Source organism: Clytia hemisphaerica, unplaced genomic scaffold (genome assembly GCF_902728285.1).
Source record: "Clytia hemisphaerica strain Z4C2 unplaced genomic scaffold, Clytia hemisphaerica genome assembly, whole genome shotgun sequence".
NCBI lineage: Eukaryota > Metazoa > Cnidaria > Hydrozoa > Leptothecata > Clytiidae > Clytia > Clytia hemisphaerica.
The window spans coordinates 81,110-100,242 of record NW_027103531.1 but is presented as its reverse complement, the minus strand read 5'-3'; the positions used below and the strand labels follow the sequence as shown (position 1 = coordinate 100,242).

The 19,133-nt window shown below is 35.5% G+C and overlaps 1 protein-coding gene across 1 annotated transcript; it reads left to right on the top strand.

Moving 5' to 3' along the window:
• Window positions 1-8,786: 8,786 nt before the first annotated feature.
• On the top strand, window positions 8,787-15,940 carry LOC136799682 (N-alpha-acetyltransferase 15, NatA auxiliary subunit-like). The gene is given in 17 exon segments (XM_067056396.1): window positions 8,787-8,893; window positions 9,229-9,313; window positions 9,525-9,787; window positions 10,397-10,543; window positions 10,762-10,906; window positions 11,072-11,200; window positions 11,321-11,416; window positions 11,617-11,723; window positions 12,038-12,110; window positions 12,420-12,739; window positions 12,993-13,026; window positions 13,029-13,267; window positions 13,416-13,566; window positions 13,812-14,102; window positions 14,719-14,865; window positions 15,148-15,242; window positions 15,629-15,940. Coding segments are annotated over 17 exon segments (2,595 nt in total). The 5' UTR covers window positions 8,787-8,842; the 3' UTR covers window positions 15,851-15,940.
• Window positions 15,941-19,133: the final 3,193 nt, after the last annotated feature.

Here is a 19,133-nt window from a genome sequence, read left to right as displayed (position 1 = left end):
GGGGTCAATCACTTATTAACTTTGTATCATAACTTTATATTGAATAAATATATTAATGAAATTTCTTCACAGTGATGACCTCCTAAGATCAAAGAATCTCCCTAGTGAAAATAAAAGTTATAGCACTTTTCTACAAGATCTTCATTTTCATCTTCATTTTCAGAATTTTTTTGAAGATTTTTTTATTCAAATTGTTCCACTCACTAATATCTTTCAAATGATACCAAATTTATAAAGATTGAAGAATTCCTTGAAAAGTTATAGGTAAAAGAAAAAAGAATGCACACTTATCGTGAATAGACTTTAGTCACTTTCACCCAACTAAATTGTCCAAATGAAATGGTTTCCTTCGCTAGCTTTAAAAAGGTCTTGTAATTCGGCGTTTAAAGCATTAATTTCGGTTAATAAGGGTGTAAAGAATTTAGATTTAAATTTTGGTTGGGGTTTAAAAAATCGGGTAAAAGTTTTGGTCGGGTGATAAAATATCGGGGAAAAAGTTCGTCGGCGGAAAATTTCGTCACCCCATCAAAATTTTCGACACTTTCCCCCGACATTTTTTTCCTCGATAAGGTATATCATTTTTCCTATCGGAAACACCCGAAAAATCTGGAAGAAATTTGACCTCTGTTTTTTTAATTTTAGTAATATTCAAATTCCAGTTTTTTCGGGTGTTTTCGATAGGAAAATTATGTAATCTTGACTTATGCATATCAAAAATTGTTGGACAACTGGTCACATTAAAGGGCACCGGTTTAAGGGCTGAGGTATATTTGAGTAAATTGACAAAGCCCACCATGGTTGGGTAACTGAGAAAACTTTTGAATTTTGAATTTTGAAGGGTTTAAAGTAGACTTACTTGGAATACTTGGAAGTGCTTTCGATGGTCTTCCATCTAGGTGAACAATCCAATGTCCGCCTGCCGATTATTGATTTGATGTTTGATTGAGTTGGATGCAGCATTTGTTGTTGCACCTAGAACAGAAGGTTCATCCGGAACAAAAACAAGGAACTTGTCTAGCTTCTTTTTGAATTCTAGCACAGGGCATCCACTTAAATTCCTCAATTCTTTAGGGAGGGAGTTGAACAAAATTGGCCCACGGGTTGATAAGAAATTATGTCGGATTGACTGTAGGGCAACTGATGTTCCTGTGATTCGGGCTTTAACAAAGCACAATCTTCCAAGTCTGGGTTGGAAAACAGTTCGTAACCCGTCTGACTGGTTGATATTAGGCACAAGGTTTTCAAGGATCTTCCATGTGTAGATGATCATGTATCTTTCACGTCTTCTTTCTAGCGAATAAAGCTTGAATGCCTTCAATCTTGACCAGTATGATTTTTCGGGGTGAATGATTTTTCGAATCGAATGAAGCTCCACTGGACCATTTCAAGACTTTGTACATCACATTTTAGCCATGGGTTCCAGAGTTGAGAACAATATTCGAGTTTTGGAAGAACAAGAGATTTCCAGAGAGTGAGCATTGGTGTAGCTGCTCTTGTTCTGAAAGTTTCTCAGGATCCAGGATGAGGTTTTACGAGCATTGATAACAACATTGTTGATGTGGTGTTTGAATTTACAATCATTGGACATCAGTACTCCAAGGTCTTTGACATATTCATATTCTTTGATTTCAATGTTGCTACTGCTTGTGTAGTGTGTTTCAGCTTTAACTTCAGTGTTTGGGCCATATCTCAGCAGCTCAAACTTGACAGCATTAAACTCCATGTTATTATCATCTGACCATACATAGACTGAATTTAGGTCTCCTTGAAGTTTTTGTGTATCCTCAACGATTTCTATGCCTTTGATGAGTCTTGTGTCATCTGCAAAGCTTCTTGTCGAAGAGTGTTGAACTTTTTCATCAATGTCCCCCATTAAGATGAGGAAAATCAATGGTCCCAAAACACTCCCTTGTGGGACGCCTGATATGACAGGTGTTGGGTTAGATGGAGTCCCATCCACTAGTACAGTTTGATAGCGATTGGTTAAAAACGATTGTAACCATTTCAAGACTTTTCCACCAATACCAAGATTTTGAACTTTGGTAAGAGCGAGGTTTAAGTCCACTTTGTCAAATGCTTTGGAGAAATCAAGGTAGACAACATCTGCATTCTTGCCTTGCTCGAGTAGAGATAGAATCTCATCGTAGTGTGACAAAAGTTGACTGAGGCATGATCTGCCAGAGCGAAATCCATGTTGATTTGCATTGAATAAATCGTTCTCTTCAATAAAGTGTGTCATATGCTTTCGAAGAATCTTTTCGAAAATCTTTATTAGGTGTGAGGTGAGAGCGACTGGGCGATATTTTTCGGGTTGAGTTCGATTTCCTCCTTTGTGGATAGGTACAATGAGAGATTTCTTTAGAGCTTCAGGGGTCTTTCCAGTATCAAGGCATTTTCTCCAAAGGATGAGAAGAGGTCTTAATAGTGATTTTTTGCAGTGTTTTAGAAAAATTGCAGGGAAGCCATCTGGTCCAGCAGCAGAAGTATTATCAAGTTCATCTATCATATCTTCAAAGTCCTTTCTTGTTAGTGGGATATCTCCCATCTGCACTGGTTGGTCAGTTGTTAAAGGGGGAGGATGTTTGGGTGTGCTGAAGACTGAGCTGTATTGTTTGGAGAGAATATCTGCCATCTTTTTTGGATCACTGATAAGGTTTTCTCCATCAATTAGCGGTCCAATTTTGTTTTTGACTTTTGCAAATTGTTTTGCATATGAGTAGAAGTATTTTGGGTTTTTCTTGATTGCTTTTATTGCTCTATCTTCCTCAAATAGAGATGAATGTTTATAAGCTTTTTGAAGTCTTACTTCAATTGAAATTAGCTCTTTTGTGAGTTTATTACGTCTTGAAGGCGAAGTGGTATGAATTAAGAGCTTGTTCATCCTGCGTCTTCTTCGCGTCAAGTTAGTTCTAAGTCTTTGAGAAGGGTCATATCTTTTTTGCTTTACTCTTCTTGGTGGAACATGATTTTGTGCAATTTGAAAGGTGATTTTGTAGAAGCTTTCTAACATGTCATTTGGAGTTTTCTTTCTGAACTCCATATCCCAGTCATAATTTTCTAAACTGGCATCGAGATCTGACCAGCGAACAGCGTCACTAAAGAAGTTCAAGGAGTCGAAGAGTGAAAGCTTAGGTTGACTGTGGGATGGCTCGGTAGTAGCATTTGGTTGATATAAGGTAGCCATTTCAATTAACGAGTGATGAGAAATGCTATTTAGAGTCGTAAGAATATTGTGGGAGAGAATCAAACTGTCATTATTGGTAAGTAGAAGATCCAAGGTGTTCCCATCCTTATGGGTTGGTTTGGTAATGTATTGGTTCATATGTAAGTTCAAAGTGCTATTTTAGGACCCATTTCTATTTAATTTGAACAAGGACACTTGTATAGCGATTTGAATGATTCATGTAAAAATAATTGAAATCTTTTAAAAGTAGAAGCAACGTTGACGGGACCCATGGGCATTAATTGTGAATTAGCGTGAATAGTTTTAAAAAGGGGGACGAGGAGGCGCAATATGGTTTGCGCCGACATCGGAAGTTACAAAGATAAATGGCAGATAAATAGAACTGTTTGCACCGTTTCTTTTATGTTTTAAAATGAGATCTATAGGAGGCCCCACCATAGTTGGGGCCGACCAAGAAAATTTTGATATTTAAACCCTCTAAATTGGCTAAAATGGACATAAAAATACAATTCAACTAATAAATATCATTTTCACGATCACGCTGAACTGCAAATTTCACGCCGTCACGCCTAAAAAAACTCGATTTCACGATCACGCCGGCACTTCATTTTCACGCCATCACGCCGTTTTTTTCAAAATTTCACGCCATCACGCCACGAAAAACCCTCCATCACGCCATCACGCCAACCGCTGGGGGGGGCCTCATTTAGCATTACCCTAGCTGGGAATTGGACCCAGNATTACACTTTGATATAATGCCAATTATGCATGTAAGTTTTATATTAATACTTTGTTTTTGCATATGTTATGCATACTTTCTAAGGGAATTTCACCACGGCAATTCGGACACCATAATTTTTGCATACAATTCAATATGGCGGATGGAAAGGCGAAAAGGTCTATGCACCACGTGTAATGATTCTGTACCTGTCTCTTCTTCTTTCAAGACTGTAGATTTTCATTTGGTTCAATTCTTCCCAATAGTTTAAGTGGCTCAACGAGGGGATCCCGTTCAGGAATGATTTTTGTAGCAGCTCTAGTTCTTGAATGAGACATCTCTTTGATGGAGGTTTTGTAACCTCCTGTAAATTAAATTATCGAATAGAAATGGAGACCATAGTTGAGTGAGAGCAGTAGTCAAGGTGTGGAATGGCAAGTGACTTCCAAAGGGTTAACATGACATCAGTCAGTGTCCCTTGTCTTGAAAGTACGAAATATCCAAGAGCTGATAGATTTCACTTTGTTGATTTGGTTTTTGATGTGTTGATTGTAGCTCATATCTACATCTAGAGTAACTCCAAGGTCTTTGACTTGGCTTTTTGTTTCAATTTGATCTTGAGTATCGGAATAATAAACTAAATAGGTTTTCAGCTCTTCATTTTTTCCATATTGCATATGTTCGAATTTGAGTCCATTCAGTTGCATATGATATCTACATTTTTTGATATCGTTGTGTTGACAGAGACTCTCTGTGTTCTCCCTGTAAGAAATGACTTTATCCAGGATAGAAGTTTTCCACAAATGCCATTTCTTTCAAGTTTCTGTAGCAGTATCGAGTGATCAACACGGTCAAATGCTTTACTGAAATAAAGATAGATGACATCTACATTGTAGCCATTTTCAATATATAGTGGATTAGACGTTCAGTGTGAGCAAGCAGTTGGCTTAAGCAGGATCTTCCTGACCTAAATCCATGTTGGTTGCTGTTGTAGAGGTTGTTTCTTTCCAGATGATCTTGCTAATTTTTTCTTACTATCTTTTCAAAAACTTTAGTGACGTGTGATGTAAGACGACAGGGCGATAGATAGTTTTCAGCCAATCCTTGATTTCCTTTTTTGAAAATAGGGGTGATGTAACTTGTTTTCAGTATTTTTGGAGTGAATCCTTTGTCAAGAATGTTCTGCCATATCAATCTGAGTGGTTTTGCAAGCTGTGATTTGTTTTTGAGTAGAATAGCTGGAAAGCCCTCTGGGCCAGCAGCTGAGTTTGAAGAGAGGGTTTGTATCTCTCTAATAAAGTCGTCCTCTGTGAGGTCAAAATAATCAAGTTTCTCCGTAACTTGCGAAGGATTGAGATCAGGATTTTCATATTGTGATTTTGGTGGTTTGAATTAATACAGATTTATATTGATCTTGGAGTATATTAGCCATCTGAAGGTTATTGTCTGTTAGCTTATTTGTGATGGGATCTAATAATGGTCCCACTTTAGGTTTGGTTTTAGAAAATCTTTTTGCGTAAGAGTAGAAGAATTTGGGGTTCACTTTGATTTTGGAGATTGCATCTAGCTCTTGGTTGTACCTTTCATTCAATTATAGATAAATATAGATAGTCCCAAGTTAGAGCAGTTGACGGGAAATAATATACTCCTATATCAGGATTAGAAACTAGGCTAGTCTTACCGTCTTACCTCTTTTATCTTTTCCTTTACAACAATACAATGCTGACAAGTTGACACAACACATGTGTACATGTAGCCAATCAGAATTTGTTAGCGAGCGGTGTTCATCCAATCAGATTCGCGTAACACAAAAGCGAAAGTGAAAGTAAAGGCGAAAAAACATTTATTTTTTCTATGTGATTTGCATATTATGTGTCATCACAAGCGATTTGAAGTACAAATAAAACAGAGCGTTCTTGAGGCGTTCCTGAACGTTCCATAGGGTTCCTAGAACGTTCAGAGACGTTCCAGAACGCTCGAGAACGTTGTAGAACGTTCCGGAACACTCGCAAACGATCTTTTGAGTCCAAAGGTTAATATTGACTCAATAAGAACGTTCGAGAACGTTCAGGAACGCTTCGAACGTTTTAAGACATCCTTAAATTAATAAAAGAGAATAACCAGGAACGTTTGTTCTCTAGTGTTCTTAGAACGTTCCTAAACGTTCAAGAACGTTCCATATCGTTCATTTTGCTGGAACGTTCCATTTTATTTGTTGCTTGTGATGACACATATTAGAACAGAAAGAAACGCCAATTTGTCAAAGATTTGTTTAAAACCACCCCACCTTATTTTTTGTTGAATATCCCCTAAATTTATCGAAAAAATACACATTTCAACATTAATCTTAAAGTCTCTTTTATTGTTAAGTATCCCCGGGGTTAACACATCGAAAGGAAAATAAGCGGACGGAACCACCCTCATAGTTTAATCGCGGGATTGAAAAAACCTGGAGAAAACCTTTTCCATACCATATAATGTAGCTGAGAAATTTTAAAACACGGCATTTAAAGTGAAACAAGATGGCAGAGAAGTTGTAATTGGAGGTTTTTGTAATTAGACAGCATGACAAAAGTTTGGTATATTTTAGCATACATAACAAAGACAAACTCAGGAGGTAAGGTAAATTGCGTTTTTGACTGTTTTTAACCATTTTTCTAATATAGAATAATTTGAAACTTGACTTCACTGATATTCCTTGGTTAGAAGAAGCTATACCTGTTTTAACACTTTTAGTACTTGAAATTTTCTTAATAAAGGAGTGTGATTAATTGTATTCCAAACTTAGGTAGTGAAATTTTGATTTATTGAGTGATTAATTGTACTCCCCAGGAATTTTATATATTGGACTTGGTACAAGGTAACCAAATGAGATCATATTGAACTTTTTTGGACATCAATAAAATTTTGTGTGAATTTTAGATATGTTTGTTCTCAGTAAAATCCCTTGAGCCAACCAAATTCCTCAACATACTAGTACCAATCAAGCATGCAGCGAAAATTTTGTGAGCTGTCTCATTCCATTATAATCTCAGGTTTATCATCTTCTATTTTACCTGTGGAAATTTCTACAAGTAACACTTGTATGCAGGGGGGGGGGTCGGTACTAAAATCCAAGACATATATGAGTACTACAAGGTTTTTTGACGATTTTTGACATACCCCCACCTAATTTTTGAAAAAGGAATTTTAGTACACATGTACTAAAATTTATTTTGACATTGTAGCACAGTGACCACCTAAATAAGGCTTATTTTCGAATTTGGTTCGAAGAATGCGGGTCTTTGGACTTTCAACAAAATGCCAACTCTGGTTATTTAAGCTGTCAATGAACCCGATCTATCTCTATCTATTCTAGATAAAGACTCAGAAACAGTCAGGACACTTTTGCTCTGCTCTACTTTAGTTATTGCAAAGATTGATTGGTTATTTTTCACCTCTAATTTACAGCTTGCAATTTCTTTTCTATCCAGTTATCCACGGTTCTTTACAAAAAAGCAAAGCATTCAACTTCGAAAACATTTTTTATTCCATAGTATATGAAAGCAGAACAATTAAATTGAAACATGGGTGTTTCACAGCCCCAGAGGAACCTTTTTCCTCAGTTGAGATAAAATTTCCTATTGAAATGCTAATGGGGATTGAAATTCTATTGTTCCAAGGGATATGGTTTTGGAGTGTAATTTTTAAACATGGAATTTTGAGTGTGAAAGAAATCAAAGTCAATTTCCCAGTGGGGCTGAAATTCAAGGGTATTTTACCACCGGGGACAAAATTTTTGCTTAATTTTTGACACAGGGACATATTTAAATCTTATATAGAGTTTTTATTTTTTCATTTTGCCTAAAAATGCTCAGTCAATAGTTAAATTTCCTAAAATTTGGTGGTTTTTAGTACTCAGGCGAACCCTAAAAATATTTTTGTTTCCGGTCCACCGGGTGACGAAAAAAACACTCACCCGGCCGGCCGCAAAAAATTTTTTTTTGCTAAATTTTGATCCCAAAACTCTAAGAACTGGACACTCTCTTTCATTTTGAATATTTATCTTCAATTGCTAAAGGCTCCAAACTGTGAATACGAAGTGAACTTTTTTGAGAAAAAGTGAGAGAAACATTTCCCCAATTTTTTAAATCCTCACTTTATGAGTGTTTCTTTTTATTTTATATTCACAAGTCAGCATGATTCCTTTTATAAAAACAAAGCTGTTTACTTACTGAAAAGTCCCCACTTTGTGAATGTTTCTATTTATTTTACTCACAAATCAGCATGATTCTTTTATAAAAACCAAGTTGTATATAAAAAAAAACATTCTTAAAAGTTGAGTTGCAAGCAAGAATTAACAAAAAACAATGCAGGGTTTAGTGTGAGATAAATAAAATTTCATTTCTATAACAATGATCAGGATAAAACCTTCATACCAAGTGATTTCTAGGCGTGCATTTTACAGTAGCATATAAAATATCACGTTCGATAAATCACACGCCTCAAAAACTGATTCACGAAAGTTTTCCAAACAAACAAACTAACCCTAACCCTAACGATGATGTACGAAAAAAAATGCGGCCGGGTGACGACGAAATAAATTTTCACCCGGCCGGTGGACTGGAAACAAAAATTTTTTTCGGGTTCGCCTCATGTACTAAATTTTTTCTTAAATTTCTTGAAGACCCCACCTAATTTGGGATTTTAGTACACATGGTACTAAAATGCTTTTAGGCTTTTTTGTAATACCACCACGTCATTAAAGGTCATGATGTCTGAAATTTTAGTACCGACCCCCCCCCCCCCCCTGTTGTATGTAGATCTTGAAGGTAAAAGTAGTTCAGCTTCCTCAAAAGAAATTAGGAGAAAACTTGAAGGGTGAATGATAATTTTTTTATTTTTTCTACTAGTGAAGAAAATAAGACTTTAGTCAAATGGAATAAAATTTAAAACCAAAGATGCCAACCCAACTTCCACCTAAAGAAAATACTCTCTTCAAGCGGATTTTGGTAAGGAAATGTTTTCTTTAAAATCTTAATGACAAATCCATTGTAACGTTCAACAAAACTAATTTTTGCAGAGATATGATATTTTTATGATGGCATGTGTGATTTGAAGAGGTGTTTTTTCGAGAAATTTAATCTTGCGGCTGATACCTACATCTTGTCAATATTCTACAATCTTCCTAAGATTATCTACAGATTTTTGTTAAAAATATTTTTTGCAGAGCTAGTTTTTGAAGAAGATACCTAAAGCTGTGAAAATTAGCTCAAACAAAAAATCCATTTTTAAGATAATGCAAAAACAATTTTATGTTAATAATTCTCTTTTCTTTTGAATTTAGAAATGTTATGAACAAAAGCAATATAAAAATGGACTTAAATTCTGCAAGCAGATCCTTTCCAATCCCAAATTTTCAGAGCATGGAGGTAAGCTACATAATCCAGTTTACCAAAATTCATATCGTTCTATAGAGTTCCAGGTTCTTGTAGAAATATAAGGTCCCAGCAGGTCCCAGCACTGTCATAAAACCCTCTTACCCTTCTAATTGTTTTTTGTCTTTAAGAATTCACTGAGATTGATACTCACAATATTAAGGCTTTTTCTTCTAGTGGATAAAAAGCTATTTTCTGTTTTCAGAAACTTTGGCCATGAAAGGCCTGACACTGAATTACCTTGGTAAGAAGGATGAGGCTTATGATTATGTTAAACGTGGACTGAAAAATGATTTGCGTAGTCATGTGTGTTGGCATGTGTATGGGTTGCTTCAACGTGCTGACCACAAATATGATGAAGCCATCAAATGCTATCGTAATGCATTGAAATGGGATAAAGACAATTTACAGATTTTGAGAGATTTATCACTTTTACAAGTACAAATGAGAGACCTTGAAGGATTCAGGGTAAGTTGAATCCTTCTAAACAAATCAATTTCAATCATAGCTCCTGCTCTCCCCTACCCTGGGGCTATATCTAAAATTTTCAATAGGTTCAGGTGTACCCTTCGCCTCTGGAGATATATAAATACCTATTATTGGATCCTGGGGGTGAGCAGATCTTCTACAAATGGTAGCAAGAATTAGAAAAGCTATCTGTGTTATTTACTATGTCTTTATTTAAAACCAATTTAAGCCTTGATACCATCTTCTCTGATATCCTTGGAAAATATATCAGGGAGTCAACCATTTATTTCAGTTTATTGACAAAAGTACCAAAATGTCTGTCTACTTATGGAACCACTTATCAATCTTATATTTGTAGGGGTTACCTAGATTTTAGGATGGACCTGTAAGCTGTATGCACCTTAGTAGGCACTATGTATTTTGCGCTTTGCATCATTAAAAAAATACAAGTCTTTTCAAATAAAGATAACGCATGGCACAGGTATTTTTGAGGAACGACTCTCCTTGGGATTAAATCTCCAGGTAATAATCTAGAGGGTAGCAATTGTTAATGTTGAGGGTTATTCAAATTATGTTAAAACCTCGCTTCTCCATCGCTTTCACTTTCAGGATACAAGGTATCAGCTACTGAAAGTTCGACCAGCTCAAAGACAGTCTTGGATTGGTTATTCAATATCTTATTATTTACTTGGTCAATATGATATGGCTTTTACTGTCATGGAAGAATTCAGGAAGACACTTTTTCAAGATAACCAGGTATTATAATATTGTCATTACTTTTAAAACAAGTAATACATCCATACATGTCTTTGAGTCTTACCATGCAAAAGACTTATGTGTTTAGGACGATCATATAACAGTAACAAAGCATTTTTGCTTTCTTGCCCTCTTCTTATTCAAGAATTTTTCAATTTTAAAAGTTGTTTTTTTTACTTGTTTTTCTTGCTTCAAATGTTTTTGTTGTACTCTTTAAGCCTAAAGTTGACATTGAACATACAGAAATGCTGTTGTACCAGAACTTAATTTTACGAAACCAAAACAAAGATCAAGAATCGATTGATCACTTTGACAAATATGAAAGTGTGATGACTGACAAACTCAAAGTACAAGAAATCAAAGGTAATTTTATACTTAGGTTTCAAGCTTTTGAATATTCTTAAAATTCCGTATTTCTCAGGATCACCACACCTAGAGTGAATGATTAGTTTAACTAAAATAATACTGTTGTCAGGCTTCAACTTAAAATGTTCTGCTGTGAAATTCATCTTTTCATTTTTACTTCAGCTTTACAATTTCTGAAATTGAACAAGAACGACGAAGCAGAGTCAATATACCGAGAACTGATCAAACGAAACCCTGAAAACAACGCCTATTATGAAGGTGTCGAAAAGTGCATGAAAGCACAAGAAAGATGTATGTTCCAGAAATTTTTCTTTTGAAAATTCATTGAAAATTACAAGACTTTACATTGCAAAGAATTATCTTGGTTTTGTCTGAAGAATTATTTTGTTTTACATAGTGCTTTCTTTTTAGTGAATGATGCCTCCAGGATGGAGATTTATACAATATATCGAAAGAAATACCCTAAAAGTGAAACACCTAAACGTTTACCACTGAACTTTATCAAAGGTATCGTGTTATCTCTAACTTATGTCTTCATTATTTATTCCAACGAAACTTGTTAAAAAAGAAAAAGTATACTAAGTTGGTTTTGCTAAACAAAATGGGTTGTTTTGCCTTCCTTTTTGATAAAGATTTTAAGTCATACAGAACTGGTTTAGCCTCAATCGAAAGTTTTGGAGTCCAATAAAAACCTCTTTCATTCATAGGTAACTTGTTCCGTAGTCTGGTTGACGAGTATCTGCGTGTTGCACTAAAGAAAGGTGTTCCACCCCTATTCACCAGCTTACGATCTTTATATCAAGATAAAGAAAAGGTAAGGACAGGACTGCCTATTTACAGTGTGTAATAGTGCGATGACATATCTTGACAGTATATAAACTTGACGAAGAAATTCGTGTAACAGAATTGAAAATCTTTGGTATGCTTATAAACTCACCGGAATCTTGTAATACATAATTCATGTTCGACTCTGGCTCATTTTAATAAACTTGAACTGGAAGTCTAATTTGTTTGAATTATTTTCTTTTGTGTAGAGACTATTCGACGGAGACCGATTGTTAATCAGAATTCTAATATTTGAAGGATTCGCGCAATGGAAGTTATAATGTTGTTGATTTTGAATTTCAGGCTAAAATAGTTGAAGACCTTGTTCTTGGGTACTCCTCGGCTCTTGAATCGGATCAAAAGTTTGATAAAAAAGGTAAGTAAGGTTCTGTAGGCTCTCCATTAAAGAACTCGAGATATTAAATAATTATTTTCAACGACAATCATGAATTAAGAGAAGAGAAGAGAGAAGTGAACCCTCCGAATCATCCGGAATGGGCCCTATACCTACCCTAGGATAGGAAAATTACCACCCTTACCAGACACTGCTCATCCTGCGCTCTCGACACGACAGAGTTATCGGTGTATAGTAAATTAGATTATCGCATGGTCAGTTTAAAGGTTTCAGTAAAGCTTTTATCAAAGTGTACATAAAGTCTTAATGCTCAATCTTATTTCATCTCAGACGATGTTACTCAAGATCCAACAGTCTTACTATGGACAAACTTCTACTTAGCACAACATTTTGACCATTTTCGAAACATTGACAAAGCCTTAGAGTACATCAACCTTGTACTTGATCACACGCCAACGCTGATTGAAGGTTATATGGTGAAAGCTAAGATCTACAAACACGCTGGTTGCAATCAAGAAGCTGCTAAATGGATGGACGAAGGGAGGAGTCTGGACACTGCAGACCGTTATGTGAACTCTAAATGCGCCAAGTATCTACTACGTTGCAATGAAGTGAAGAAAGCTATTGAAACTTGTGGTTTGTTCACTAAGGTTTGTATCAACTTTTTTTAACATTTAATATTTTGAGATAATCGTGATTTAAGTTTAAGCTAAAGCTAGCATAATAATATATAAAATATCAACGAAAATACACTTTTGACGTTCACTAACACTAAAACAATCACCAGCTGCAAATACCCTTCAGCAGACAGGCATGGATTGTTTTAACGCCACTCGAGTTTCTTTTTAGCAAATAATGAAATTCCGAGATTTCTTGACGTATTTGGAATTGATTTTAATTTAGGAGGGTATCTTGCCTGATGATGACTTGGACTCGATGCAATGTGGTTCGGTATCGAATGTGCGTCTGCCCATCAACGTAAAGGAGAAATTGGTGAAGCTCTTCGTAAATGTCACCAGATCGAGCGCAATTTTTCTGAAATTGTAGAAGATCAGTTTGATTTCCACACATACTGCATGAGAAAAGTGACACTTTGTGCCTACATCAGATTGTTACAGCTTGAGGATGTGATCAGGAGTCACGCTTTCTACTTTAAAGCTGCCAAGCTTGCCATCGAGGTAAACACTTAATTTGAAAAATCTTTGCCTTAATAACCCAATCTATGATTTTCTTACACTGTATTTTTAATTTACTTTTTGAATTTTTTGTTTACCTTGTTCAATCATTTGATTTAAAAAGCAATCTTCAAAAATTCCTTTACTTCAGTGCTACTTAGCACTTCACGACAAGCCATCTCTCTCAATGGACGACGCAGACCAGATGAACAAAGAGCAAATGTCCGAAAAAGAATTCAAGAAATTGAAAAGTAAACAAAGGAGAGCTCAGAAGAAACAACAACTTGAAGAAGAAAAGAAAGGTTGCTCAGCATTTTCTTTCTTTGGTTATTTTTCTGACCTTCATAAGCCAGTTTAGCCTGTTTTGCAACGATTTTTCTAACGCGAGCTTATAAACTTAGGCCAAGCTTAAAATAAATTGTCTTGTAAGCACTCAAAATAGCTTTTTATACAGTTGAATAAACATTAAACCTCTTTATCAGGTTTTCTTATTCAGCGAGGTTAAGAACTGGGTGATCCACTAATTAATTACCTTCAATTCTCTCAGCTGTCGAAGCCAAAGAGACCAAAGAACCTGAAAACAAGAAAGAAGAAGGCAAGCCAAAGATCTACCCAAAAGAACTCGTGAAATGCACTAAACCATTAGATGAAGCAATCAAATTTCTCGTACCACTTCAAACATTAGCGAAGGAAAGGATCGAAACCCACCTGATGGCATTCGAGATTTACTACCGCAAAGGGAAACCGTTGCTAATGTTGCAATCTATCAAACGTGCTTTCAACTGTAACCCTACCGATCCTCGACTTCACGAATGTATCGTACGCTTTTTGTTGAGAGGTACATATACAAATTATTTTTCGTCATAGTGAGGTCTGCGATATAATTTTCCTTTGAGTCTGTCCAGCGTTTTTTCTGGAATTACAGGCTAACTTAGCTTTTAACAATGAAGTATAAGCCCGAAGAGGTAGAAGTGAATCTTTAATCTTTCTCAGGCAAGAAAAAGTGAAGCCTCAGAATAAACGCCGTATTTTTGACGACAGATTGAATTTAATGTTTTTTTTATTTTCGAGTGGTATATTTTTTGAAATCTTTTGGAAAAATTTACTTTCAATCTGGAATTTGTATAAAAACCACACGGGTCGCTCAAGGCCACGTAACTTAAGAAGGATTTAGTGGCTTCAAATCCTGCCTATGAGATTTGCTTCTAGTCCTTCGGGTTTATACTTCATTGACTTTTAATATTGTAGAAAACTGGCTTGATACTATTTCAAAATAAAATCATTTCGCCAAATTCTTTTTTTTCGTTCTATTTAAACATCATCTTTGCTATGGAACAAGTAAAATCGGTTAAAAAAATTTGATTAGTTTTATTGAAAAAACTAAGAACAATCAATAAGCTACTGTTATGTTTATTTTTGTAAGTCATAATTTAGGCCTACTTCCTTTCATTTAGTACGGAGCGAGCACGATAACTACAACGCAACTGTGAACACTGTCCTCGACCGAGAGATAAAACAAATCGTCAAAGAAGACGACTTACAATCATACACTAACCAATTCCTCGACCGTAACAGAAACTCTTTCCTTGCTCGAGTTGCAGGTAACCAATTTATTTGGATTAGGTGCTGTTATGAATATTTTCTAGTAAAGGATGTTGCGCCAAGGGTAATATCCCTTCACTGGTAAACTAGCAGTTAAGTTGCTTTTTATTTTCTTATATTTCAATCAAAATTAAAGAAGAGCAGAATGCCCTCCTATTTTTCGTTGAAAATGAGTGGGTATACTACGCCATCTGGCGAATTTACCATCTGGTCCCTTTGACTTCACAATTATCAAGAAAAGCCAAAAATGTAAACTCAACAGCAATCTTTTCTTTTTTTAGTGAGCAAAAGTTTGTACAACATTGACAAGAAGTACAAATCGAACGCCTTAGCATTACTCGATCTAGAGGGCGACTATGAAGATCTCACACTTCAGGTATGCTAACATTTCAAACACCAATTAACTCTAAATCATGCTCGTCGAGATTTGAATCATTCCATATAGTATTTTGTAATGGTTTTTCGCTTTTAGTCAGGGATTCGTTTAAATTATGAAATTATTCACATAACAGACGCGAATATCCACTTTATTCATATCACAAAAGGTCGAAACAGTCACGGGAAAAGTTTGACTCGTCTAGAATGCTTCAACGCGGCCACTAATGACCAGTTGAAGCATTTTTAGCCAGAATAAAATCCACTTACCGGGGACAGTATATTTTACTCGGATATCTGCCGGACCCTATTACGATTAGATGAAAGCATAGTTAGTGTTATAGTTAGTATTTACGCAATACGATAAAAGTACTTCACTTCATATAGGAATGCATCAATGTATACAAAGGCTTCCAAAACGGTGATTTCGGAGCCACGTCAGATGACATCGAAAGTTATCGAGTAAAATGCGCGAAACGTTTTAAGTACGCTGATCTCTTCAAATTGGCGGAACGTAACGGTATTACGGATGAAACGACGTCTGATGCTCAAGATACGAAACCTCCGATGCAAGAAATTGAAAGCACGATAACACAAGCGAATGGTTGAAAGTTCTAATGGAATGAGTCATTTTTTCTGACTTTGTGCATTATCAATTTCGTTGCGATGCAGTGGTTTTCTCGAACCTCCACTTGGCGATTTTCTTGTGGCTTTCAAAAAGAACATAAGAATGTCATCTGAATAAAATGGCTTTAATATGGTAGATATTTTGTATGAATGAATCAGAACAATAACTCAATAATCCCATATTCTAACCCATCAAACTGTGATGGTTAACAGCGTTTAAGAACATGAAAAAAGACAGATTTTTAAGTTTAAATTTTAAAGAAATTTTTACATTCTCTATCTGTCTAATAACAGTTTCCTTACCTTCTTTTTTGAGCAATCTTGGAAATGTTCTGTCACAATTTAGATACAAATGAATAAAATTGAAAAGTGTACGCGTTTTCAAGTCACAAAAACTGATATTGTCAAGACTCGATCAATCAAAAGCTCTGAGATTTTCTTACCTTTTTTATTTTCTCTTTTTTTTCAAAGTAGTTTAGTTTTTGAAATGTTCTTTTTCTTCCTCTCAGTATTATTTAAAAGCCCTCTTTCCTCTCGGTTCTCAAGGCTGTTTCCATTTAGAAAAGATTTCAAATTGTCCCTTCTCCAGCTGAAACCACGATGCTTCGAAAAGAAATTTTAGACCTTAAGTCGCTGGAAATAGTTCTCTGGTTCTTTAAGAGTACGGTTCTTTCATTATTCAACTTTATTAGATGAATAATAGACTCTCTTTAGTTCGAATCCTTTTCTAATCTGGAAAATTTATTGGTCTTTGAAGAATGATTCACAGAGATTGTATGTCTGTCAATATTTGCAAGAATAAGAATTTATAGCAAATGAAAAAGTAACTTCTCGATCGAAATCTATCTTTTGACACTTTGTACAATCTTGTAAAAAACTTGTTGCAGGGTTTAACCAAGCTCCTTGGTTTAACCTTGCAAAAAGTGTTAGCAGCAATGTGTGTATTTCAATCTTGAAATGTATAAGGTAGAAGATTTATTGAATTTTGTAGAATGTCTTTTTTGAAAATCCAATTATTAGAGAGAAAATAGTCCAGCTAAAAGAATTTAATACAAAACTCACTTTTTGTCATTGTGTCACGAATTCTTTGTTTTAAATCAAACTTTTTTGAATATTCCCCGGGGGAAGTGATTACACAAAAAAAAATAGTCAAGGTGAAGTAGAAATTTGCGACCCTATCTTTTTCTTTGAAACAAAAATTCTAGTCGACTAAAAAATTAAGATTTCTCTAGGGTTACTAACAAGGAAGCCTAGGTTTTCGACTTTTCGTGGCTGCTGGGACCGGGGGGGGGCTAAGTTAAACCTAGGTCCGGGGACTTGCCACTGGTCCTCAGGGGCCCTTTTTTAGGCTCTGAAGATATCTGACATGGTCCCAAATTTACTAATTTCCAAAATATGTATCTGAAAAGGTCGACTTTTGGTAATCTTTGAAATTTTATAGGGCGGAAATTAGAAAATTTATAATTTATTGATTTTTCTTTCTAACAATCTCTCAGATTTACAAAATATTCATATCTGACAGGGTCCATTTTTCAAACTCTAGCGGCACGTCCCCGTCGGCCGTCAAAGGTCAGTGCTCCCCCCCCCCCCCGGGCTGCAGACCCAAAAGACAGACATTTACTTACTTGGATTTTCATCGAGCGGTTTCATGCCACCGGAAAGTACGCACGACAAGATATCAATAATTGTGTCATCTTCAGGTAATCTCAGAATAGTCGGCCTCAGACGTACACTGTTGGTCATTTATGTTATATTTCAATAATATGTACATCATATCAGTAACCATAACCTCGACGTGAGAACGGTAATGGTGTTTTTAAAGACGTCTGGTAGTGTGGTCAAGTTGAACCCGAGGCGACCAGGAGAACAGGCGAAGAATTTCAGTAAAGTTTTCAGCACTTCAAACTGTCAACAAAAAGAGTTTTTCACAGCACTGGCAAAGCAAAACAGTTCTCAAAGAAGTGGGTATATTTTTATAAACTAGTAGCCTAGCTGAGATGAGTATATTTTTCAGTGTTTGGTGAAAACAGGACCATACCACAGGTAGGTTGGACAGGCCAAAATTTTCCCCTCAATTTTTAGAAACCAAACTAATTTTATTTGAAAGTCCTTACCTTTGTGAGAAAAATGAGGGGTCATTTATTAGAATTGGTTAAGTATTCCCAAAGTTATTCCATTTTCAAAACACAAAAAAATCACTTTTTCAAAGAATCGCCTCCTTACACCACGCCAGCAAGAAATAATTTTCGGAAGCACCAAAATGGTGCGGTCTGAAAATCAGCCCGATGACTGTTAAACTTTAGCTTATCGCTAATGAGCTGGAAATGATAGCTAAAAACAAATTTCACCACTAGAAAGCTGAAATCCTCAACTTTCAGATAGCAACTCCAGAAGATTTTTCAAGTTTTAATTTTTTTTTCAAAATCTATCCTATCTTGTAGAGCTTTGAAAAAGAAAGAAAATGAGGGGTCATAGGCCTCCAGAGGATTAGTGGTTGTAAAGATATTCAAATTTTAGTGTCAAAAATTTGACTAAAAATGTCAAAAAAAAAGTTAGGAAAATAGCTTGGAAAAATTCGAAAAATGTGTCAAAAAAGAAAAAAAAGAAATTTTCCAGTCATGCTTCTTAAGAGCAATTGCACCTAAGAAAATCCCTGAATCATCTAAAGTGGGATCATTGATGTCTTGGATTTTTTTCTTTTTTAGATATGTTGTGGGGGTTCATGGGTGGAACAAAATCCCAAAATTTGAGCCTCAGAGCTCAAGTCGTTCCCGAGATATCGCATTTTGAAGTTTCAAAAATTTTGTCTAAAATACAGACCGGTAATTTACAGACCAGAATTCCAAATTGCTATAACTCTTTATTGGTAAGTCTAAATGACATGAAATTTTGCACAGATACACAAGACCATAAACATTTTCTAAAAACAAAAACAAAAATTAAATTTTTTTCTCCAAAATGACGGATATTGAAGCCGAAGTTTTGAACTGCTTAGCTCGGTATGCAGAACCACTTTTGGAAAGAGAATCCTTAGATAAAATATTATTTTCACAAAAGTTATTTGGCGGAGGACGCTTATCAGGTACCCGAGACCAAAACGACTGGCAGCACTCTTTTTTTATATTTTTGTGGCGATCTTGCAATTACACACCCCCATAATGCCTTTTGTCAAAGTTACCCCCGGAAAAAATCAATTTCGTTACCATTTAATATAGAATTTTATTGTGCAAAGTAAATAGAGCCTATTACTCATTAGCTTTACAAA